At 33.8% G+C, this 26002-nt stretch overlaps 1 protein-coding gene across 2 annotated transcripts; it reads left to right on the top strand.

Moving 5' to 3' along the window:
* Positions 1–12021: 12021 nt before the first annotated feature.
* Positions 12022–17337, top strand: LOC112282000 (putative LRR receptor-like serine/threonine-protein kinase At1g67720). 2 transcript variants are annotated; one of them, XM_024519091.3, is made up of 14 exons: positions 12096–12322; positions 12504–13062; positions 13172–13855; positions 13978–14049; positions 14166–14234; positions 14330–14401; positions 14520–14588; positions 14709–14956; positions 15102–15422; positions 15586–15660; positions 15770–15959; positions 16132–16261; positions 16396–16612; positions 17120–17337. In XM_024519091.3, exons 1-14 carry the CDS (start codon positions 12238–12240, stop codon positions 17140–17142), a joined length of 2814 nt encoding a protein of 937 aa, XP_024374859.1. In that variant the 5' UTR covers positions 12096–12237; the 3' UTR covers positions 17143–17337. The 2 variants fall into 2 exon arrangements, with proteins under 2 accessions (XP_024374849.1, XP_024374859.1); XM_024519081.3 differs by lacking the exon at positions 17120–17337 and having other exon boundaries at positions 12022–12322; positions 16396–17073.
* The last annotated feature ends 8665 nt before the right edge of the window (positions 17338–26002 follow it).

The following is a 26002-nucleotide window of genomic DNA, read 5'->3' as shown; positions in this document are numbered from 1 at the left end:
TCCAAACAATGTTAATATTTTTGATGAAAACCAAGAGCAGTACATGTAATGAATGAGAGCCACTACTTGTCTCATTGAACAATCTTAATATATAGATACATTGATGTTGACTAACTATTCCAATAAGGTGCTTATAATTCTAAGATGAGATTCTATGCTAATTTTTTCTATCATTTTATAATTGTAAAGCTGAGATTTTAAAGTCAAACAATAGTTCATGGAATCAAATTTATATAGGTCTTTTAAATTAATCTAGATTTTTATAAGATCTATTATAGCATGAGAAAGAATAATCTTTTACTACAAAAACAATGATGGAAGTTGTCTTGAGCTACTAATCTTTTAAGATAATTGCTCAAGCCAATGATGTAGAATGTATTGCTATTAATGCGGCAATGTTGGTTTGGATTTTTGTCAAAGTAGAGTCCACCTTGCCAACAATCCAAGAAGCAGCAATCTTAGTTGTAGAAAGTGGGATTCTTTGATGTAAACTAAAATAAACCCTCTACTAATTAGAAGTTTATTTTGATTCACAACAAGTGAATTACTATGTAATTTAAGAAGTTATAGCTACTATTCTTAAATCCTAATTAAACCACTCTGTACTCTTCTTAAAACACCCAAGTTATTAAGCAAAATCTCTACCACTACTCATACTCACAATAATTAATCACTCAAAAACAACATACCATACAAAACTCTTTTTTTTATATTTATAGTTAGATAATTTGGTTAATTAATTATTAATTTAATTAAAGTTCATCCATTAACAAAAAATCATCATTGAATAATATCTCATCTTTGAATAATTCATCCAAATCAATTTGTCCAAGCCTTAATTTGTTCAAACCCTAAATTGTTTAAACCCTAACCTAACATCATTCCACAAAGTTAATCCACTGTAATTCCTCCGCCTAAATAATCCAATTTGGAATTTTTACTGCAAGGAGTGTTGATTACACCTACCTGCGACAAGCTCCAACTCCAATCGCAGCTTGACTCCCCCTGTAACCTCTTCGCCAGGAAAAATCGAATTGAAGGAATGCTGTTGCGATGCTGGATGCTCCAGCTGCACTGTTCATCTCGTGCGGTCTGTCAGCAATTTTGTTTTTATTAATGTTCAGCCTCTATCGAGGTAACACCGTACTGCAGCCCTTGACTACGTCTCGACCTAACTATCAGGTGTCGAACACCAAAATTTAGCTACACTCCAGCACCACCGCATTGTTACACTGCCTTCACCAGCTTGGCACAATTGTACTCTGAACTGTGGACAAGACGGGAAGAATTTGTTCTCGCTTGATACTCAACCCTGAGTAAAATCAATCCTGATGGAAACAACACCCTTGATAATCGTCGTTGCGAAGCTCCTACGTCTCCGTCGCTTGCTTCTTCACCAAGAACCCATGTTGCGCGGCTCTGTAATGTTTCGTGAGTGCACATACAGTAATGTGGCCAAACCGGGAAGAACCGTTGAATCTGATGCGTCGACAATCAAGGACCACGAAGCTCAAACAAACAAAAATCTAAACCCAAATAGATTTACCACCTATCGGATCCTGCGCTAGATAGCCACCTTGCGTCCTTATTCAACCGAGCGTTTTGATCCATCACCAGGCTGGTCACTCAGCTATCATCCACTAGTCTTCCATGACCAAATCCCAGCACCAGCTGCCTTGCTGCTGGAAGACGTCAAGCAACCTGCGATGCGTACACCAATTCCGCAGCAGCGACATCATCTAGAGTCCAACAGCCGCTCGACCAACAACCTTCCCTTCGTTGCAAGCCTCTTCCCCAGCTTTCCCGATCAAGGCTCTAAATCCTCATACAAGTTTACTTCAATCGATGCTCGTTTCACGCAACAATTGGGAGCTATAATGGAAAGCTTGAATACGACGGAACTGCACTACATTCAATGTGTGAAACCTAACATGGTGCACAAGCCTGGTCGATTTGAAAATCTGAATGTCATCCAACAACTTCGATGTGGAGGAGTGTTAGAAGCTATTCGAATTGGTTGTGCGGGATATCCAACACGCCATATATTTTATGAGGTTCTTGATCGTTCGGGATGCTGACACTGGAGGCCCTCGAGGGCAATTACAAGCCTCGACTACTTTTCCCAAGCAAAGCAATGCCTGATCAGAATTAGCAACCGCCGAAGGAAATTGAACAAACACAATCAAGAGGAAAAACACAGAAGTAACTCCCGCACACCGCTACAGGTCAAGAATCGGCGACGAAGTCTTCCACGAAACAACACCACAAGTTGACTAGGCCCCCAGCACGATCACACCATTCCGCAAAGACTTCACACGTCGAAGGAACCCGAATGCCAACCTCGCACTGATCTGACCTCGTAGCTAGGCGCCCTCAACCCACGAACGTAGAACGTTGACACCAATAAAACAAAAGATGGAGCTGCACCGCCACTCCACAACGCCGCTCCTTCGACACTTCTGAACAGCTGCCGCCGCCACCAGATTAGCAACTCCATGGCGCCAAAGAACCGCCGCACAGGAAAACCGACTTACTGATCACGAAAAAACAAGAGGCTGCGCCACAGCACCTTAGCAGGAGCTAGTCCGTGCCTATGTCTCATACACCCGTAGCAAAAAGTAAACCCAGAAGACCTCTGTAACAGTCGGAGCTTTTCCAACGCCTCCCAGAAAAAAACATCAAAAAACATGAAGGAGAATCCTAGGCGGCCCAGATCCCTATTGGGCAGGAGGTTGTTGGAGATCCTGGGCAGCCTATTGTGATCTGTTGAGATCATTAAATGTAGCCGACGCTCTCCATAATATTTACTGTAGACTATAGTAAATACCATAGCTACAGTATTTAGAGTCTAGTGGAGAAGTACTATATATCCTTTCCTCTTTTCTCTTCTTGTATATGAGACATAATCAGATCAATAGATTTTCATGTGTGAAGTTCTCTCTCCTTAGAAACCCTCTTGTATGTATGACTTACTACTACTCTTGTGTCTTTCTAAACATTCTCAACATGTTATCAACACGACTCTCTTCTATACACTATCACAATTTTTTTGCTCTAGTCTTGACTCTTCAAATCTGTTGCTACTCTTGTTCAGTGTTTGCCTCATGATCTTGTTCTTCTTGTTGGCCCCTCACACATTAGCTGCTTGCTTAGAGTACTTGTTCCACTTTCTGCCTTGCTTGTTTAGAATATTTGTTTAGAATACTTCATCGAGTTCAACTCCACCCCAACTTGCTCCTTGCTCCCTGTTGTGCCATGCGCTTGCCGCCAAACAGTCATCGTTGCCACCCTGTCACTATTGACGCTACGGCCCACCGTCGTTGCCGCCCTATCGTTGCCTATTGTTGCCACCATCTTATTACTGTTCTACTGCCTTAATCCACAATCTCCTTCATATATATATATATATATATATATATATATTCGTTTTTTCAAGTTCAAGTTTATCATTTTATTTGACTTTATATTTTAAGGTATGTTTTATTCAACTTTTCTATTTGATCTTGTATTTTTTTTATATATTTATTTATAATGAGTGCTTCAATATCTTCACTTGCTTCTACTATGGTTTCAACTATTACTAGTGCATCCCAACATTTTCAAGCTCTTTTATTTCCACCATTGACTATGGATAGAAATAATTATTTATTATGGGAAAAAATAGCAAAAGCAAATTTATTTGCTGAACAACTCTCGGATGCCATTATGTTTGAAAAATCTCCTATAATAAGTATTTCTATACCTCCAGCTGTTCGTTGGAAAGCACTACTTCTCCTTTGTCATCATCTTATACCTACATTACAACATCAATATTTAGAAATGGAAGATCCTCGAAAACTTTGGAAGAATCTTAAATCCATGTTTGATCATCAAAAGACTATTTTTTTCTATGTGCACGTCATAATTGGACACATTTATGTGTCTTGGATTTTCCAAATTTAAATGCTTTCAATAGTGAAATGTATAGTATTGTCTCACAATTATGATTATGTAGACAAAGCATTTCTGAAGAAGAAATGATTGAGAAAACTCTCTCTACATTTCCTCATGTATCTGTTGTGCTTGCACAAGAATACAAGAATATGAAATTTCAGAGTTATTCTGATCTCATGTCCTATCTACTTCTTGCGGAAAAGCAAAATGAGCTACTCTTGCGCAATGCGGAAGCTCGTCTTATTGGAACTACAGTTCTAGAATCTCATGCACTAAATATTTCAAAGTCTAAGAAGAAATTATATAAACATGGGAAATGTGCTCATAAGTATCAGGGTAGTCATAGTCATGACCATTTCTACCCATATGGAAAGAATAAATATTCTAATATTAATTATAGTAGAAAAAAAAAATTAGAGATGTATTCTTGCCATAAATGTGGAATAATTGGACATTTAGTACATGCATGCCATACTCCATAATATTTTATTAAAATGTTCCAAGAAAATAAGAAACTGTGAGTTGAGGTTCGTGAAATTCATACCATGGATGCGTCCATGGATTGATGTTGATGACTTAGAGGCTTATATGAATGATAAAACCTCTAATGATGAATCAAATGATGCGCTCATTGATTCTGTAACAACACATACTATCTTACGAGATAGACGATTTTTTATTGAAAAATCTTAAACTTGGCAAACTAAAAGTATAATGACCATGGCTGGAACAAATGCGTTTTGTTTCCAAGAAGACATAGCAATGGTAAAATTACTTGCGGATTCCATCATAAAATGTAAACATGCAATGTTTGCACCATCAGCACCTTAGAGTCTGATCAGCTATTGAGATGTGCATATTAATGGTTATTACCTTGCGATTGCCACTTTAAATAGAAAAGAGGTTTTGATTCTTGCGAAGAACCATAAAATTATTGAAAAAGCTTTTGCTACAAAAAATGATTTACATCGAATTGTGATTCGGCCTCCTATTATATTTAATTTTGCATCATCTATCACAGAGAGTCGTATTTCTCTCTGGCATGGACGATTGGGACATCCAAGATCTAGATTATTTAGAAAGATCATTCCATGTATAACTCATCACAATTTAAAGCCTGTGGATGTAGACTCTATGGAATTATTTCGTGCATGCGTGGAAGGTAAAATGTTTACTTGATCTTCAATTTGAAAACTTTCACAAGAATTACCACTAATACTTGAAAGATTGCATGGTGATATTTGCGGTCCTATTAATCCAATATCAGGACCATTTCATTATTTTTTGGTCCTTGTTGATGCATCAAGTAAACAAATACATGTTTCATTATTATCAACTCAAAACATGGTGTTTACCAATCTTATATCTATGCTTATTCGTTTTCAGGCACATTTTCTTGATTATCCTATAAAAACATTGCGTATAGATAATTCAAAGGAATTTGCATCAAAGTCTTTTGAAGACTATTATACTACAACAGGAATCGAGTTGACATATTGTGTTCCATATGAACATGTTCAAAATAGACTTGCAGAGTCATTTATAAAGCATAAACAACTTGTTATTTGGCCACTCCTTCTTGAAGCAAAATTACTTGCATCTATGTGGGATCATGCAGTTTTACATGTTGCAACATTAATACACATCCACCCTTCTTCTCTTGAAATTGTTTTACCACATGAGCTCATTTCGGGTCGTGTTCTAAATGTATCTCACTTAAGAGTATTTGGTTGCAACGCTTGGATTCTAGTACCAGAACCTCAATGGCATACCATTAAAGTTCATCGACAAGAAAACATATATGTTGGTTTTGATTCACCAAGCATTATTCATATTATTGATCCATCAACTCGAACATTATTTTGTGCATGTTTACAAAATTGTCGTTTTGAAGAAAATATATTCTCATCTCTTCAAAGAGGAGTATCCAATCAAGAAAGAAATAAAGTACTCATATTTATAGCACCAGAAACATTTACAATGAATCCCGATCCTATGACATCTTTGGCAGAAATTGAAGTTTCTAAGATTTTGCATCTAAAACGGATCGCGGATGAAACACCTGATGGCTTCAATGATGCACCTAGAATTACAGGAGTTCCTATTAATGAGGCTCAGAATGCACGTGCTCACATTGTAGTGCCATTGATTATAATACCTCAAGTTATAACAACAACAACTAAAAAAACTCGTGGACCAGATAAGCAACCACGTAAGAAGAAAGCTATAAAATTAACTAATCTTGGTATTATTTCTCAAGAAATTTTCACTCATCTTGTAGGACTACCAATTCATGATGATATATCCATGCATAATGTACCTTCAATTCTTATGAAAAACAATCTTAGAATTGGAAGGAATAAGAACAAGTTGAATACAAAATTATCTATTCTGTATTGTACTACACATGATATTTGGGACAAACCATCTATTATGGTAGATGAATCATTTGCATATATGATTATAGAAGCCCTTTCTTGCAAGGAAGATAATCTTGAACCTCAAACCATCGAGGAGGCGATGCATCGCTCAAATTGGTCAAAATGGAAAACTGCTATTGAGGAGGAGTATGCCTCTTTGCGTAAGAAGAAAGTCTTTTGTCCAATTGTAAACATTCTTACATCTCGCCATGTGGAATATAAAATAATATTAATATGCAAGCGAGATGCTCAAGGCCAAATAACCTACTACAAAGCTCGTCTTGCTGCTCAAGGATTTACTCAACGATTTGGCATTGATTATGAATCTACATATTCTCCAGTTATGGATTCAATTACATTTCGATATATTATTGGAATGATAGTTCATACTACCCTGGAGATGCACCTGATGGATGTAGTAACTGCATATCTATATGGTTCTCTTAATGCAAATATTTATATGAAAGTTCCACTTGGCTTAGAAACAAGAACTCCAAATCGACACGCTTCAAGAAAATATTGTGGTATTAAATTATGTAAGGCCTTGTATGGTTTAAAATAATCTAGATGCATGTGATATCAACATCTTTAAGATTATTTAATTACAAATAATTTTATAAGTGATCTACTAATCCCTTGTTTGTTTATCAAACGAGATAAAACTGGTTTTGTGATCATCGCTGTATATGTTGATGATCTTAACCTAGTGGGCATTACGTCTGTATGTGTTACAGCTACAAACCTACTTATATGTGCATTTGAGATGAAAATGCTAGGAAAAATAACTTTTTGCATTGTTCTTCAGATTATGCATCTAACAGATGGTAGTATTTTTCTCTACCAACTAATGTATATTAGATGAATCATGTAAAGATTTAATATGATTGATGCTTATCCATTGTCCACACCAATGGTTGGACGTGGTCATGATGGTCATGATCCATATCATCCATGCGAGGAGGAGGAGGAAATATTGGGAGATCAATATCCATACCTTGCAATGGTTGGATTACTTTTGTATTTAGCTACATCTAGAAGACCAGATATTGCATTTGCACTTAGTGTTCTTGGAAGACATAGTGCATGTCCATTACTATGACATTGGAGTGGCATCAAACATTTATTACGTTATTTAAAAGGTACTGAAGACTTGAGATTATACTACACACAATCCGCAAATCCAAAATTGGTTGGATATTATGATGCAAGATATAAATCTGATACTGCAATAGCTAAATCTCAAACATGATATGTATTTTTAAGACATGGAACTGCAATATCATGGAAATCAGTGAAACAAACAATAACTGCAACTTCATTCAACCATGTAGAAATGATTGCCTTACATGAAGTATCTCGAGAATGTATTTGATTGCGATCAATTGACAAATTCATTCAAACAACCTGTGGATTTTTATATGATGATTCTCCAACTATTTTGCATGAAGATAATAGTGCTTATATTACACAAATGCAAGTTGGTTTCATTAAAGGAGACATGACAAAGCATATTGATCCAAAGTATTTTAGTTATATCCATGACTTGATTACTGATCAAGTACTTATAATTAAAAAAATTGAATCTAGAAATAACCTTGCTGATCTCTTCACCAAAGCTCTTTCATTAAGCAACCATCATCGACTTACTTATCGCATTGGTATGCGGCGACTTATTTTTCTTGAATAAGAAAGTTGATGAGCTCTTTAAATAATTAAAGAAAATAATGTTGTACTCTTTTTCCTTCATCTTTTGTTTTTTTCTTAAATAAAATAAGATTTTTTTAGATAAGATTTTAATGAGGCAACAATTGTTGATCTTGCAAGATCACAAAAAAGTATAGATCATAATTCTATACAAATTTTATATTATGTAAATATTATGATGAGCGAGGAGGAGTGTTGAGATCATTAAATGTAGTTGGCACTCTCCATAATATTTACTGTAGACTACAGTAAATACCATAGCTACAATATTTAGAGTCTAGTGGAGAAATACTGTTTATCCTCTCCTCTTTTCTCTTCTTGTATACGAGACACAACCAGATCAATAGATTTTCATGTGTGAAGCTCTTTCTCCTTAGAAACCTTCTTGTGTGTGTGTATGACTTACTATTGCTCTTGTGTCTTTCTAAACATTCTCAACATGATCATATTTTTTTTTTTTTTTTACTTTTCCTTTTGTTTTTTGTTTTTGTTTTTCTTTTCCATCTCCTCCTCTTTTTTTCTCTTTTTTTTCTTTCTCTCTTTCTTTCTTTCTTTAATTTAATTTAATTTTATTTTATTTAGATTGTTTGAAGTAAATTTAACCCCCATTGGTTGAAAGTCTACTCTAATTCACAACTATTAATTGTCTTTTAATTTAATTACTTAAGTTGTCTTCTACTTCGTCTTAAATTTTTAATACTTTTAATTGATAAAAAGCACTCTCATACATCACAAAAATAATACAAGGTGCTCAAATAACTCAACAAAAATACACACTATTAAGACAATTTTTTATATGAATTAATTTAAGTCTATATAATGTTTTTAAAATTTAAATTTTTATTTTGATCTAGTATTAAAAATTCAAAATTCATCCAAAATTCAAAATTCATCTAAGATAAATTTCCATATATGAATGAATATTTTTCCACAAATAATTTTTCATCCATAAATAAAAAGTCGTCCTATTTCAATTATACTTCATCTATAATTTATCATCCAATTCAAAACTTAATTTATCCAATTCAATTTAAATTGATCATGATAATTAAGTATAATAGTTGGTTTATATGTAACTTAGTTTGAATGTCTTACAAAATGAGAAGATTGATTACAAGTCAAAACAAGGTCGGAAAGCACCACAGTTTGATTAATGCTAGGTTTCTACTTTTGTAGTGTACATGGATTGTCAAATGACTCTCCTTTCTTGTTGGAAGTTGAAAGCAAATTGACAAAGTCTCTTAACAATGATGACTTCAATTTGAATTGAGAGTCATCTAAACAATCTCTTCATGTAAAGTAATATTTGTGCAAAATTAGGTGCCATCTCCTTCACAATAGCTACATTCTCCAATGCAAAACCTCCTCAATTGTCTCCTTCAGCCACTCTTTAAGATTTAACTCCTGATATTTCTTCCCAACTATTATGTCTCTACTACTAAAATTAAATGATCTAATATAATTAGATATTCTAAGGTTCAAACTTTCCTTGCTACGGTTTTAGTAATCTCAAATTGATAATCTATTCCTTGTAATAACATAAATCTTTTTGCAAGGCTCTAACTCTTGTGCAATATGCTTGCCATTGCAAAAATAACTCACGTGCATCTTTGATGTACTTCAACTTGATCTTATAAAATGATTCTTTGTATTTGATTCTATATTGACATTGATGTGTGCTCTAAATCCTCCTTTGTTTGGGATATTGAAGTAACAATAGAAAAGTTGAAAGAAGCAAGAAAAAAGAATCAGAAAAGATTTTATAAAATACATTGACTATGGCCTAAAACAATTGAAGAAAGTGATTGGGTCTTAGTCTATAATAATAGTTTGGATAACCAAAATAGTATATTACAAAAAATTTCTAAACATTGGTTTGGACCATATATTATAATAGAAGTCTATGACAATGATACATATTTTTTATAGAAACTTGATGGAACAAAATTGAAGACACCTATAGCATGCAAGTTGGTCAAATTATTTAGACAAAGAGATGTATGGACATATTTTGATGAAGAACAAAATCTATTAAGTGATATAAAAATAGGAGTAAAGAAGCAAATTGAAGACTAAGAATTTGACTAAGATGAAGAACCTCATACATCAACATATTTAAGAATTATTGAAACAAGCCAGAGGATGTATAAATTATAGAGGAGATAGATGTTGTGTAGTAATACAACCATTAGGTGGAAGAAGAAAGAAATTATTTTATTATAGATGAGCCTAGTAGAAAGATATAGTAGAAAAATAATGATAAATAATAAGAAGGTAATAAAAACTTTAGTCTTAATGTTGATTTTTTATATAAGAGACTTTTATTTACTTTGTATTACCATAAATGAGCCAAATCAAAGCAAATAAAATAATTATTTGATATAAGTATATTTAAGAAAAGATTAAAAGTAGATTTTAGCAAAATTCCTTCAAAATACTAAGAATTGATATCCAAAGAGGACTAGTTGTGAACCAAAGTTGAAATTAGACCATGGGGCACAAAACCATAGACCTACAGCAACTTTGGAGTTCTTTGGTCAATCGGCGAGTAGACTTTGATAAGAGACTTAAGAGAGGTTTTTTGAGCATTAGATTTCAATGATTTGAGTTTGTAACAACTTTGTAAAGGCTTTGCAAAATTAGGGTTGTTTCTAAGTTAATTTTGATTTTGAAAAATTCAAAGAATTGTACTTTGGACAATTATGTGAGTTTTGTAGATGATCTATAGATGAAATTTTGTGATTGTAAGTATTACTGTGTGTAGTTTGTATTGCAAGTTTGAGCTTGATCTTATGGTTTATTTAAATTTTATTGAAGCTCAAACATATTAAGCTCTTAGGAATTGTAATATAGAGGATCAATGAGGATTTCTATGATATTTGTCAATCTACTATTTAAATTGAAATAAAATTCTATGCACAAATAGTGAACTTGACTTTAATAGAATATCAAAATCAAGGTTAGAAGAGGCAAGCCAACATTCAAGTAGAATTTTGGGATTAACTTTTATTTGATATGTTTGATTTTCTTCAAAACTTTTGTGCTTATTGCCAGATTAGTTATTGAAAATTATGCAAATTTTAAGTTGAAATCAACAATTCAATCATCAGTTATTTGAAATTCAAACTAGTGTAAGGCTTATTAAGAATTTGGTTAGGATTTGATTAGGATTTGGTCTAAGATTAGGTTAGAATTTAATTAAGATTTGATTAGGATTTGATTAAGGTTCGATCTAGGATTTGATTAGAATTTGATTAAGATTCAATTACTATTTCTATATTTAGTATTTTAAGTATTTAGTCTTTAGAAGAAGAATCATAAAAGTAAAAGCTAAAAGAAGATGAACGTCATCAAGCTAGTTACATGATCAAAGATAAGATTGCCTTACTCTACTTTATTGTATAATTCTTGTAATCACCTTATTAAAATTATGCAATCTACATCAATATCCATATTTATTGTATATCACTATTTGGATATTAGTTTAGATATTGTTATGCAAAATGCAACCACAAAAAGATTCAACAATTGGATTAACATGAAACAAAGAAGTTAAGAAAGTAACTCAATACATTAATAAATTTGTTTCTACATGTTGCAAATAGAGTGGTTAACACTAATTACAGATATTGGTGTAATAAGAAATAATTAAATTTCCACCTGCTCACAATTTATACTTATACAAATTGATTGATCACATAACAGGTAGATACAAAAGTTAAATAGAGTTATTTATACACGTCGATTGAATCAATATCCTGTTGACACCAGTTTTAACTTTTTACGTTAGACTTTCTCGCCTGTGTAGTTCACCATTAAAGGACTAAATGAAGGGCTCATAATGTTCATTTTCCACTACTAAAATTAGCTACCCAACAAAAATGTGGGGTGAGTATTTCAATCCTTGATTCTCCGAAGTATCTTGACAATAAACAAACTGACCAAGAAATCGGTATACGTTTTGCCCGGTCGGTAAACCACCAGTCTCTTGCCGACAATGTCCCAACTTCATCACGCACAATGTGTCCACCCCAACTCAATTGCTGCAGCAGGGAGGCAGGTGCAGAGTGAGAAGGGGTGACTACAAGTCGGGTTCCAGAAGTGAGCACAGGGACGCTGTTCTAAGCGTGTGAAGTGTCGGAGGAGATTTTGGGTCACACCAACTAGTGCGTTCATCTTGATGGACTCGCTATGGGGAGTGTTGGCACTGCTATTCTGCATGGTCAGTGTTCCTGGTGCGTGGAGTGTGGTAGATCCTAAAACTGGTAAGTTTGTGATGCTTTAGTTTTCGAGAGGTTTTTATTGTTGTGTCCATTCCTTTCCGGCTCCCCGATCCAATATCACACATAGGATGTTGGTCTGTCCTTACGAGTCTATTAGACTTCTTCCATCCGCCGTGAAGTCCTCGGAGGCACCAACGCTGTGAGTTGTTTCAAATTGGCTCAGACTTCCTGCACCTCGACTGTGGCGCCTCAAAAGAGTACACAGATAAGCATGGCATAACATGGCATCCAGATGATGCTTTCGTATCAACTGGAAAAATCGCGCGCAATCTACCCAACACCGACTGGCCAGAGGAAAAGGCTCTTCGCTACTTCAAAGGAGAATCCCGTACCAAGAATTGCTTCACACTTCCAGTAAAACCCAGAAGTATTTATATTATGAGACTTGGATTCTATCATGGAGGCTACGACAAATCCATGTCCCCACCTAGCTTTCAATTAGGCTTGGATTCCACAATTTTCGAGACTGTCTCAATTCTAGATGTGTCTGATAGGTTCATACATGAGGTGACATTTCAGACTGCGGCTAGGAACGAAACATCGCTTTGCCTTGTGCAGGATCCAAGTGGTAGTACCCCCTTCATCTCTAATATTGCACTCCGTGCTATTGAGAAATCGATGGTATCTGAGTTTATAACTGGTTGGTTGGATACTAACCAGATAGTGACCACCCAGACCCGTTTCTATCTTGGCGGCTCACAAATTAACAAAAATATCATAAAGTAAGTTTCAATATGACGCTTTGGGTTTGCCACTGGTGAAAACGTCTGCCTCTCCTTGAGTCAATGTTTCTAACTTATGAATACGCTTTTCGTGACGACCGCATTCCAGGCACCTTGGCGATCCTTACGATCGGTACTGGTATCCATCCGCCAATGGATCCTACACAAATTCTTATCCGATGAGGTATGCCAGTATTATTTCATGTACTTCTACGCCAGTTGGTATTCAAGCAAAAAGTGACACGAGAATTGGCACATCTTCGGTTCCAATTTATCTGAGTGAAACCCCTCAAGACGTTTTGCGTAGTGGGATGACAACCAACGGGAACCTCACAATTGACTTGGACTCAAGCGTATCTTTCAAAGCATATATACAATATTACTTTGTAGAGCTCGACTTGACAACCAACAAAACGGATCGAAGCTTCTACCTAGTTGGACCTGGAGAAACTGAGCCTTTCCTGGTGAATGTGGTAAATCGAACAAGAGAAACATTAAAGCTATATGGTGTTTATAACGATAGCGCCAATATTGGACCTGGGTCGAAAAATTTCTTCTATCCCGATCCGTTCCGAACATCGATGAAAGGTCCCATACTGACCGCCATGGAGATCTACAAAATTTGCGACCCACTGGTTGCACCTACAAACGATCGGGACTGGGCTGCAATCGAGAGCATCAAGGTGGACATGAATTTGACAAGTTGGCGAGGCGACCCTTGTCTCCCAAAACCTCACCATTGGATCAATTGTAGTTCAGTGGACAAAACGGAAAATCCAGCCGTTCTTACAGTGTAAGATGTTTGCGTTTATCGTTTCCTCACGTTTGCACTTTACTCTGCAGGTTGATCCAATCATGCTGGAAAGTAGCCATTTCAATTCTGACCTGGTTCCAATTCTGAATCAACCTTCCCAGAGTACTATCAGCAGAAAACTTAACTGGAGCCATCTCACCCAGCTTCAACGACCTTCTAGACCTCACCACCTTGTAAGTGTACAAACGTCCTGAGCCCCCTCCTGTAGCCAGTTGAACACCCTTCCATGCCGATCAATTTCCCGCGCCATTCCATATGGCTGAGGTTGGGACGTCCTTTCCATGTGCAGGAAGTTGGATGGCAACTCTCTGACGGGGCAACTACCTGACTTGAGTGCCTTGACGAACTTGAAAACATTGTGAGTTCCTAACTATTTGGTGGTTCCAAAATACGAATCCAATTCACATTCCGCAGCAAATTGGCACTAACCTACGCGTTTGTGTCTATGTCCAGACATTTACAAGACAACGCACTGAGTGGACCGCTTCCAGAGTGGCTTGCTTTTCTACCAAAGCTTCGCGAGTTGTGAGCACTCTTGACCCACTCTTACCAAACCATAGTGTAATCAACATTTACCACAAACCCCGCTGATTATCACAGAGCTTTTGTCATCATTGTGGTCATGTCCCTTTCCGAGTTGCAGGATTGTGCAGAACAACAACTTCAGTGGCAAAATCCCCTCAGCGTTCTCGAGCAAGAATTGGAATTTCACGTAAGATACTGTCCCTTGTTCCAACATCATCTAGCAACTTACAGGCCCATAGCTGTGTGACGTCACAACAGCAACGTACATACTTCCTAACTCAAGCGCGTTTGTGCAACTCTTTGTTAGCTACTACGGAAATCCGCTCTTGAATGCGACACTGCCAGCATCGCCTTCAACCAATACTGCAGCCATTGTAGGTGGAGTGGCAGGAGGAGTGGCATTTGTGGCGATCGTGGTTGCTCTTGTGTACTACTTAGTTTGCCGTCGAAATCGTCGTCCTGCAAAAGATATGGACACCCTAATAGTTGGAAATTCGAATCCAAACATTGTAAGCAAGGAGATCAACATCAACCTAACTTCAAACATTCATGGAGGTCAGTTGTTAGCTTTATCTCACACCCTACACCCTAAAGCAGCGATGAATTGTACCGCGTGCAGCTGTTGGTCAACGACTCATTTACTCTCACGCAGCAATATAGCTGGAAGATGGAAGCAGGCACTTACAATCTATGACCACAGGTGCCCGAAAATTCTCTCCCGACGAGATCGTTGCTGCAACGGCCAACTACAAGAAGGTGATCGGGAGAGGAGGCTTCGGCCCCGTGTACTACGGCAGGTTGACGGATGGCAGAGAAGTTGCAGTGAAGGTCCTCGATAAAGAATCTCGCCAAGGGGAGACAGAGTTCCTCAACGAAGTCGACATTCTGTCCAGAGTCCACCACAAGCATCTTGTAAATCTTGTAGGATATTGCAGAGTACCAGGGATGCAGATGATGTTGATCTACGAGTATATCCACAGGGGCTCCCTGCGAGACCATCTCAGTGGTACAGTCACATCTGGTGAGCTTTGAACATCCTGTCTCGACTGGTTCAGGATAGGCCATGACCAGCGACGTTTTCCGATTCCTCCCATAAGCTTTGACCTACTCCACTTGCTTTCACGTACCTCGACGTTCGTGAACATTTTGAACGCTAACGGCTCATAGGTCTCGATTGACAACAGAGGGCTCTGCCAATTCTGGACCGGATGTGCTGGACTGGAAGACCCGACTTAACATTGCCCTCCATGCAGCATCAGGTATTGTGCCGGAATGCACTTGAAGCAATTTCCTTTGATGTGATATGCTGCACCAAAGTGGAGTGCACAGCTTGCGCATAATTCTCTGGTCCTCGTGGAATGATTGCAGGGTTGGAGTACCTACACAAAGGGTGCAGTCCGAGTTTGATACACCGTGATGTGAAGAGCAGCAACATCCTCATCACCACCAAATACGAAGGGAGACTGACAGACTTTGGGCTGTCAAGGCTCGTTGGTGATGAGGACATAACAAAGGTCGTCACGTTTGTCAAGGGCACAGCTGGGTACCTGGATCCAGAGTAAGCCATACATCTGCAATCGTACTTTTCAGGTTTCAGTTCTTGTTTCACTCCGTAGATGCCGTTGTGATTCGACAATGAGTGGAGGGCGACGCACCAGAAGTTGGATGTAGCAGTCTGTTGAGGAAGGCTTGAGTATGAAGGACTGAATTCATGCAATGCAACTGTCCAGGTACTTCTCCACAAATGTGCTCTCTGCCAAGAGCGACGTCTTTAGCTTCGGAGTGGTACTTCTGGAATTGATCACAGGACGTCTGCCCGTCGACCGGTCGAAGCCGACGGAATGGAACATCTGTGACTGGGTAATTTTATTCGCGAGCACCAAAGTTGACGCAGCAATGAGCAGCATCGTTTGTAGCATATGCAAGCGGAGTGTGACCTTTCTGGGGCAGAAACAATGCACTGGGGCAATTCTGAGGCATGTTGTTATGTTCAGGTTCGGGCGAGTCTGGCGCAAGGGAATATCGAGGCTATACTGGATCCTGCGGTGAGAGCGTCTCATCCGAATGTCGATGCGCTTTGGAAAGTTGCTGAGATTGCGTTGCAAAGCGTGGAGCCCAGAAGCAAACATAGGCCAACGATCAACGAAGTGGTGCTGGAGCTGACGGGTGCCATAGCTTTGGAAGGTTCTGCGAGTAACGACAGTAGTTATGGTAACTTCTCATCCTCTGCCGAAATCCACGGAACCCAATTCCTCCCCTGGGCCAGGTAGAGTGTGCACATTTTGGATTGTAATGTCCGTTGTGCAGAGTACAGTGTGTGGATTTCTTCGACCTTGGAATCGGTTGATGCTTGTAAGATGTTAAGGATGGGAGAAATTTTGTTAGGTACGTGCAACAGATTTGGTGTTTTGGTTTTTAATGCAGCTCAGATCATGCTTAGGGATTGTAGATGTAATAAGAAATTTTATGCACAAGTCATGATACCATTAATTACTTTGCATAGAATACAGCATGACTGACATCGTCCAAATTGAAGTAATCAGGGTCATTGGAACTGTATTGTATTACTTAAGCTCTTGATTTGATGCAAATCTTGAGTCTATGATTGAATTGGATTAACGATTCTGCAGTGTACAACACCCTATTGGTTTATGCACTGGATTTGGATACCAATGGCACAATGAGTACCTAACCCTATGTGCAAACTTTGGATCGTAGGCCTGGAGTTGAGGAAATTTTAGCAGGGCCATGATGCTTCTGACTGTGGAAGTCACGTGTCATTAATTTTAGGATTATTATCATTTTTGTTAGAATCTTAGTTTCTCCTTAGTTATGTGTCAGCTTGTTAGAAAAAATTTAACAATTATTCCCTGCTAATCACTTTTGTTGATAAAGAGCATTTTTATGCAATGCTACAAAAATGAGCATTACAATCACATTTTTGAATTAGATTTTGTGCTGTCTGTAGTAGAATAGAAGTATAAAAATAAATCATTCAATCAAACTAACTTTATTTACATAAGAAATTGCTATCTATTATTTAGTATCAAAATAATTAACGAAATGAGTATTTAAAAAAAAATTACAGTGTCCTCTCCATAAACTTTAAAGATAAACTAAGAACCAATGATTAGAAGATAAGTCAACTTCAAAAATTGAATCAGATACAAAAAAAACACTAGTATCACACAATGAGTCGTACAATACATTAGCTCCAGAAAGATAACAGAATATATATATATATATATATATATATATGTATATATTTAAATTTGACACATCAAACATTTTGTACTAATAAACAATCCCACCCTGTAATCCATCTAATGTACTCTTGGCCTAATATACTTCCATACATTTGTTAAATTAAACAATCACAAAGGTCAACTAACCATACTATCAAGGTTTTAAATGTGCAAACCTAATACCAATTGGCGTTGATGGCAACATGTTGGTTTCTTTTGAAGTTCTAAAATTTGATGTGATTTTTGATTGCAGTCTCTTGGTTCTTGGGCTTTGGTTATTTCTGGTTCTCCTACAACTCCAACCCTGAAAATGCCCAATGACAAAGCGTTGATCTCAATAAGTAATCAATTGCAATATACGATAATTTCAGAGGGAAAGAAACACATGTAGAAGAGGTAATGCCCCACATTAAGATGTATTTAAATAACCCTGATGGCAGCACCATCCACATTTCATAAGGTCAACTCATTAAAAATAAATACATTGAAATGATCAAAACTAGCATTTTGTATTAAAAAAGATTATTTGAATTGGTGTGTTTCTTCAAACATTAATTTATGGATGAAAATTGAGCAGACCTTGACAAGTAGAAGGATAAGAGAAGCTCAACTATCTAGCTACATGAGGATGATAGACAGATATGGTAGGAAAAGATATCAATGTTTGAGAATTTTGATAGCTTGTCTTCATCAGCTGCCTCCGTGTCTTATGAAACTATGAAGAAAGTGCAACATTGGAGTTTGATGGAAAATGTTTTACTTTAGAAGAATCAAGCAAAGGAACTTCAATTAGTACACTGGTGATATGTACCATGTGATGGCAATTACTAGGATTTGATTAAGTTTTATTAAGATTTAATTAGGATTTCAATTAGTATTTGATCTATGATTTGATTAAGGTTCATTAGGATTTCAATTAGGATTTTAATTTGGATTTGATTTAAAATTTGGTTATGGTTCATTAGAGTTTCATTAGGATTTTAATTAGGATTTCAATGAGGACTTGACATAGGAATTGGTTAAGCTTTATTAAGATTCATTTAGGGTTTCAATTAAGATTTGATTTAAGGTTTGATTAATATTTATTAAGGTTTTAATTAAGATTAAATTAGGATTTTTTAGGATTTATTTAGGATTTATTTAGGATTTATTTAGAATTTTTTTAGTACTTTTGTAATGTTCTTTGTTATTTCTTTAAAGTTTTTATTTTTCACATTTTTTAAAATTTATTATTAATTCTTTAAAGGTTTATTTTTTTATTTCTTTAAGATTCTTTTGTTATTTTTTTTAAGGTTATAATAAGACTTCTTTGTATTTATTTTATAATATCTTTTAAATAAATTTTCAATTGATTAAAAATTGATTAGAATTAAATTGAAACCTTAAAGTAAACCTTAAGGATTACTTAAAGTTTATTTAAGACTATTATGTTTAGTAGGATTGTTGTTGCTTTTTGCTTATCTTCCACAACAAAGTACTGAGTGTATTCTTAAGCAAGAATGCATATAATATGACATAATTTGGTGAATCTCAAATGAAAAGCTTGAGGTGAAAGGTATTTAGATTTTTTTTTTATTTCTTTTGATTATTTTTTTTGATTTATTTGAATTATGAAGAAGAAAGAGAAGGAAATGGAAAGAAAGGTTTTAGATGGTACTTTATTTGGTACTTCAAGTGGAAGACAAAGTAAATATTTTGATCTCAATTCTATAAGTATGTTTGAGGCTTTTTTCCTATTCATGCAACAACAAGTTAAAGAATGCAAAGAGGCTATAGAAAACAAAGTATTACAAGTAGTTGTGGTTAAGATTGATCAATTTGAAGAGAAGAATATTATAAAATATTTAATGTATTATGTAAAAAAAATGGGATTGATGCATGTTTTTGAAAACGAGATGGTTTAATTATTTGAATTAGTCTTTGCATCAGAGATAAGAAATCAAGTAAAGTCCATCATAGGACATTTTGGAGGTTTATGGAATTTTTTTTTCAAGCATTAAAGAATGAATTTTTTTTGGAAAATAGTAATTGTATTACATAGAAGTTTTTTGAGTAGATTGAAAAAGATCTTTAAGAAACAAAATTATTTAGAGAGTTTGAAAGATAATATTCTTATTTATCAAAGAAAAAAAGATAATTATTAGATTTAAGCAAAGTGGAATTATTTCTTCAAGTGACTGATGAAGAGTTATAAGGGAAGTTGCAAATTTTTCTTCAAGATAAAGAAGAAGAAGAAAGATTGATAACAAATTAGAAGGAAGTAGAAGAGGCAATAGGATTGCTTATAAAGATAAAAAGGATAAAAGAAAAAGTAAGTGTTTAAAAACCATTGCAAACATCTAAAGTAAAAATGCCTATTAATTATTCTTTGTCTATGATTCAATCTTCAATGGTTACATCAAAAAAAGAAAAAAATGGACATTGATGAAATCATACCATGGATGAGAGATTTACAAATAAAATTTACAAAACTTGAAGAGATGAGTCAATCATAAAAAATATCAATAAAATAAAAATCAAGACCAATGGAAGTTGTAGTACATAGGTTCATGTGATGTAATAGCTTAGATCATTTAAGAAGAAAATGTAAAGTTTTTATAAAGGCATTACGTAAAGGAGTTTTTTTTTTTTTTTTTTTAAAGATGGTATGATATACTTAAAAGAGAGTGGAAAAAAATTAGAGACAAACTTTGATAAAAAGAGGATAAAGGTGCTTACAAAGAAAGCATTTAAAATCTCAAAGAATGAAGCATCAACATATTGGATGGAAGCAAATCTAAGCAAATCTAAGCAAACATTTAAGCATAAATCTTGAATTTTTTGAAGAATCTAGTTCTTTGGGATTAAATGAAATGAATTATGCTGAAAAGGAAAAAAATTATTAGAGATTATTTAAAACATGTTGGCAATAATATTTAGCAAATTACTAGGTTGGATGATCCAGTAGATGGATTATAGGTACATGCTTATATTGCAAGGAGTCAACATGAAGATTAATAGAAGAAAAACAAAGAAGAGATGAAAATAAAGAAGGACTATCAAAAAAAACTATAAGGGGAGAAAAAACACAATAAGAAAAGAATCCTATACATTATGAGAGAATAGAGAATATTTCTACAAAAAAAAAAATATATATATATATATATATATATATATATATATGAAAGAAAAAGCAAAGGCTCTTACTTATAAATTACAATCCAATATTGAAGTTGCTATTGATTTGAAGAAAGTATTAGAGGATTAGATTATAAATAAAAAGATTGAATTCATAATTGGTAAAATTCTAGGAATTGCAAAGCGTGAATTTTATGAAGTTATTATTGATATAATAAAGAAAAAATGACTATCTATTAAAGATATTATGACATTAAATGTACAATAAACAAGAGCAATGGAAAGAAATAAAGATGAAGAAGATGAAATGCAATTTTTTGGAGACATCTTGCTAGTAAGATTTATAAAAAAAAGATGATGTGATTCAAGCTTTTATTCATTATTCTTGAAGTCATTGAACTATGACTACTATAGAAAGTTTGGTAAAATTAGAAGATTTAGAAGAACCAATTGTGGCATTAATTGATCATGGTTTTGAAATTAATTTAATTTCAAAAGAATTACATAAAAGAAAAAAAATGACTTATTGATATTGAACATAGAAAGATTATAAGAAAAATAAAAAATTCAAAGAAGGATTTGTATGGACCTTGTCCTAATATCAAAGTGACAATAGGAGATGTTATTTATGAATAAAATTTCTTAGCACAAGATATGTCTACATATCCTGTTATATTAGGACAACCGTTATATTATTGCCACGTGAATGGAAACAAAAGTTTTAGATGATGGTTTGGCCTATGTAAGAAGTTAAGCTTGAAAGAAGGTCATGTAATTTTTAACCGTTTGTGCAAATTACAAAAGAAATTGAGATAGTTTGAGAGAGCATCCTTTATCAAGGATACACAAAGAATTTAAAGATCTTAATGACTCAAAGGATTTTTTGACTAAAGGCCATTATAAAGTGGACTTGCAATAGTGCAAAGGGTGATGGCTTTCTATCTAGTAAAAGAAATGAGGCCATTATAGGATTATTATGGAATGGATATATTTTATTAAAAAATATAAATAATTTGAAAAAGATAGAAAAAAAAATGTAAAAAATATAAAATATGAGTTGAAGAAATATAGAATAATTGATGAAGATGAATACATATTAGGAATATTTGAAGAATCTTGCTTTAATGATACTATAGATAATTTTTAAATGTTATTAGATTTGGATTTTGAAGGTGGTGATAAGATAATAAACATCCATTCTAAGCAATTTTATGATGTAATGAAAGAATATATGAATAAGTATGAAATGATAATGAATGCAAAATATAAAATTGTTTCAAAAAAGATTAAAATAGTGGTATTTCTACTACCATTGGATTTTAAATAATAGATTGAGAAGGCTTTTATGCAACATAATTCAAGGAATCCCAAAAAAATAGGTCATGAATTCAAAGATGAATTAACATTAGATGATTTAAAAGTTGGATGTGAAGAATTTTTGATAAGAAATAAAGGGAAATGTTTCAAAGATATGCTTTTATGATATGATAAGATATTTTTATTTGAATCACATGAAATAGGGTGCATTGATCTAAGTATTGTAGTACCTATGGTTGTTTTCACAATTCCACATGAACCATAGAATTTGAGGGCAATTCTAGTCAAATTACTCAATGAAAATATTATAATAGAAATTATAGAATAGTTTATTACATCATATTTTAATTGATGGTTTTTAGTATGTAATAAGAATAGAATATTGAAGATTATTCAAGATATGCAACCAATAAATGACATAATATGGATTCAAGTCCAATTGTGGATGAATTTGTAATGGCATCTGTGGTTGAATTGAGAGAAAATTTTATTCTATGAGAGATCTTTATTTGAGATATGATCAATTTCAATTGAAAATGCATAGTAGAGATTTAATAACTATGAAGATACTATTAAGATTGGGCAAAATGTATACCTTATTACAAAGGGTTATAAATTTTGTAGCACATATGATGAATGGAATGAATAAGATATTAAGAAAATTTATTCTAAATATAAAAATATCTTTCCTAAATGATAAGCTAATTAAATAATGTAAAGAAGAAAGAAAAGATGAGACATTGGATTCAAAGAGATGTAAGAAGTTTGTGGTGGATCATATTGATGATTGTGAGAAGATTTTGATAAGGTTAGGAGAAGTTATTTTAACCTTATCAAGGACAAAATTATTATTTCAAGTAAAAGAAGATTTGGTAGTAGAACACATATGTAACAAGGCATGGATAAAATAATTATATTATTGACATGTAAAAATACATAATTAGGGCCATTTTTGAAATTTTTTTAGAATTGGGGCTAAGTTGGTGGTTTATATAGGATCCACCATAGAAAATATAAGAAGAATTAAAGGCAATTATCTAGATAGAATCCATTTCTAGAATCTTCTAGAAGGACGATTATCTTGGTAGGATCCATCATTAAGGACATTCTAAAAAGTTCGAAGATGGTTGGATAAAGTATAAATAGGATTAATCAAGATAATTTAGGGCATTTAGTCAAGTATGGCTTTAATTCCTTTGTCTTAGTAAAGGTTGGTTTACATTTTTTATTTTATTTTGTTTTATTTTGTTTTATTTATTTTTACTTTGTTTTATCTTTATTTTTAATTCTGCTTAATTTTTTTCTCGTCCATTTTGTCCTATTTTTTGATAGAATTTATATTGCTATATACTAAAAGGGTTTTATATCTTTAAGAGAATTTAATCCCATTTCACTTGTATTAAAGCAAATGATAGTCTATTCTTTAGTAATATATTAATAATCATTGTGTAGTTAGAGATTAGTTGTTGTAGTCATATTGATTATTATTTTGGGGCTACTACAAGCTACTCTTAAGAAATCAATTGGAAGGATAGAAGGCATTATGATAACAAAATTTGGCAAAGAAATTGCAGCATGAGAGATATGGTAGAATCATCCCAAATACAGGCTCAAATGAGATTGAGATTGCTAATTGATTTGGGATTAAAATCACGGTGATGAAAGGAAGAAATATACATCTAATTGATGATCAAGAGATTGTATAAAATAAATCATGTGAAGAAAAAATCTTAAGGTTGAATAATATCTATGCGTTAAGAGAGAAGTTCATGGTAATAAAGCTCAGATATGACATTATCTTTGGTATGCCATAGCTAAAGGTCAAAAATAAGCAAGCTAATTGGATAGCAAGAATGATCTCTTTCAAAGACAATAGATGCAAGGTGATTCTTTGTATCTCTATATGGAGTAAAGTAATAAAATGATTTGAGGCTAAAAGCTTATTTATAAGAATGATCTTTATGAAGAAGAAATTATAATATAAGCAATCAATCAATATATATATATATATATATATATATATATATATGATGGTTCCAAATCTTACCTCAATGGTAGGAAAGACAATCAAAAGAATAGAACGTGTAGAACAAATCATAAGTGAATATCAAGATATTTTTCTAATTGACTTACCTTATAGTATGCTACCTGATTGAGGTGTCTCTTTTCATATATAATTATTGCATCAACCTAAACAAAGAAGTCAGCCAATTTATCGCCTAGCATTAAATGAACTTAAAGAGCTACAAAAGATATTAGAAGAACTCTTAGAGAAGGACCTTATTTTAAAATGCACGTCACTATGGAAAGTACCTATATTCTTTGCACCTAAAAAAGATGGTAGACTTTGGCTTTGCATCGGTTGTCGAGGCCTCAATAAGCAAACTATTAAGAATAAACATCCACTTTTAAGGATGGATGATCTTCTTGACCAACTTCAAAATACAACCATCTTTAGGAAATTGGAACTTGCATTGGCTATTGGCAAACACTTTTTGTAAACAAGGATATAAAAAAGATGGCATTCAATATGTTCTATGGACATTTTGAATGGCTTGTTTACCTTTTGGCCTCACCAATACTCTGGCTTCTTTCATGGATCACATGAATAGATTCTTTTGAGACTTTTTAGATGAGTATATAATTGTATTTATTGATGATATCTTAGTCTATAGAAAAATTCTTAATGAGTATGAGTAATACCTACAAGAAGTGTTGTATCAACTATAAGATAGTTACTTCTATTACAACTAGTCAAAGTATAAAATTTGAAAGTCAAAGGTCATGTTATTAGGGCATATAGTGTCTTTTGAGGGCATGCGCATAGAATAGGATAAGATAAAAATAATAAAAGATTGGCCAATTTCTTAGGATGCTTTTGAAGTCTACTCATTTTTAGGTTTTATTGGATATTATTATCATTTTATTTAGAAATTTGTATACATTACTACCTCATTGATAAGCCTATTGGAAAAAAGTTCCTCATTTGAATGGAAATTGGAGCAGCAAAGTGTCTTTGATAGATTAAAGGAGACACTGATTATTATTCCAATATTACAATTGTATGATCCCAATCTTCTATGTACACTTGATATTAATACTTTCAACTTTGCTATTAGAGCAGTCTTTCAATAAGACTTTGATAAGGGCCTTCAACTTGTGGCATTTGAATCATGCAAGCTCAAAAAGACAAAGCTTAATTTTTCTATATGTAATTAAGAAAAATTAGTACTTATACATGCTACAAAAATGTAACCATATTATTTACTGAAAAAGCTAGTGATTGTTTGGACTGACAATCAATTCTTGCTATATGATTTATATTTAGAAAATATGAAATCATGATATTATTGTTAGGAAGAACAATTGCAACTTTTTAATATTTAGCTTGAATCCAAATAAGAGCAATAACATATTATGCAATAACTTATTGTGAAGACTAGACTTAAAGGCCAAATTAGAGAACAAGATAAAAGTTTTTACTATTAATAGTATAATTTTAAACCTAATCAAAGAGATAAAATAGAAGGAAGTTACATATTAGGATGCTTATTTCAAGATGATTAACAATTGATTATAGTATTAAAATCATAATCTTATTAATGGCTTATTTTATTTTAAAAAATAGATATATATATATATATATATATGTAACGATGCTATATTCTAAATATGGATACTTTAAGAGAGATACAAAATTCCAATATCTTAGTATTTAAGGCATAGAAAGACTCTAAAACAAATCTCAAAGAAGTGATTTTAGAAAAGTTTGGACTGTAATATTCAAGCATTTGTGGACTCTTGCAAATCAAGTCAATGTAATAAAGCATGCAACATGACATCTCTTAAGCTATTAGAGCTAATTCTACTATTTATGGCATATTAAGAGCAAGTGATCATAGAACTCAATATGTGTTTGCCA

Source organism: Physcomitrium patens, chromosome 1 (genome assembly GCF_059467195.1).
Source record: "Physcomitrium patens ecotype Gransden chromosome 1, ASM5946719v1, whole genome shotgun sequence".
Classification (NCBI taxonomy): Eukaryota; Viridiplantae; Streptophyta; class Bryopsida; order Funariales; family Funariaceae; genus Physcomitrium; species Physcomitrium patens.
The sequence above is the reverse complement of the archived record's forward strand: the minus strand, read 5'-3'. Positions and strand labels throughout refer to the sequence as shown.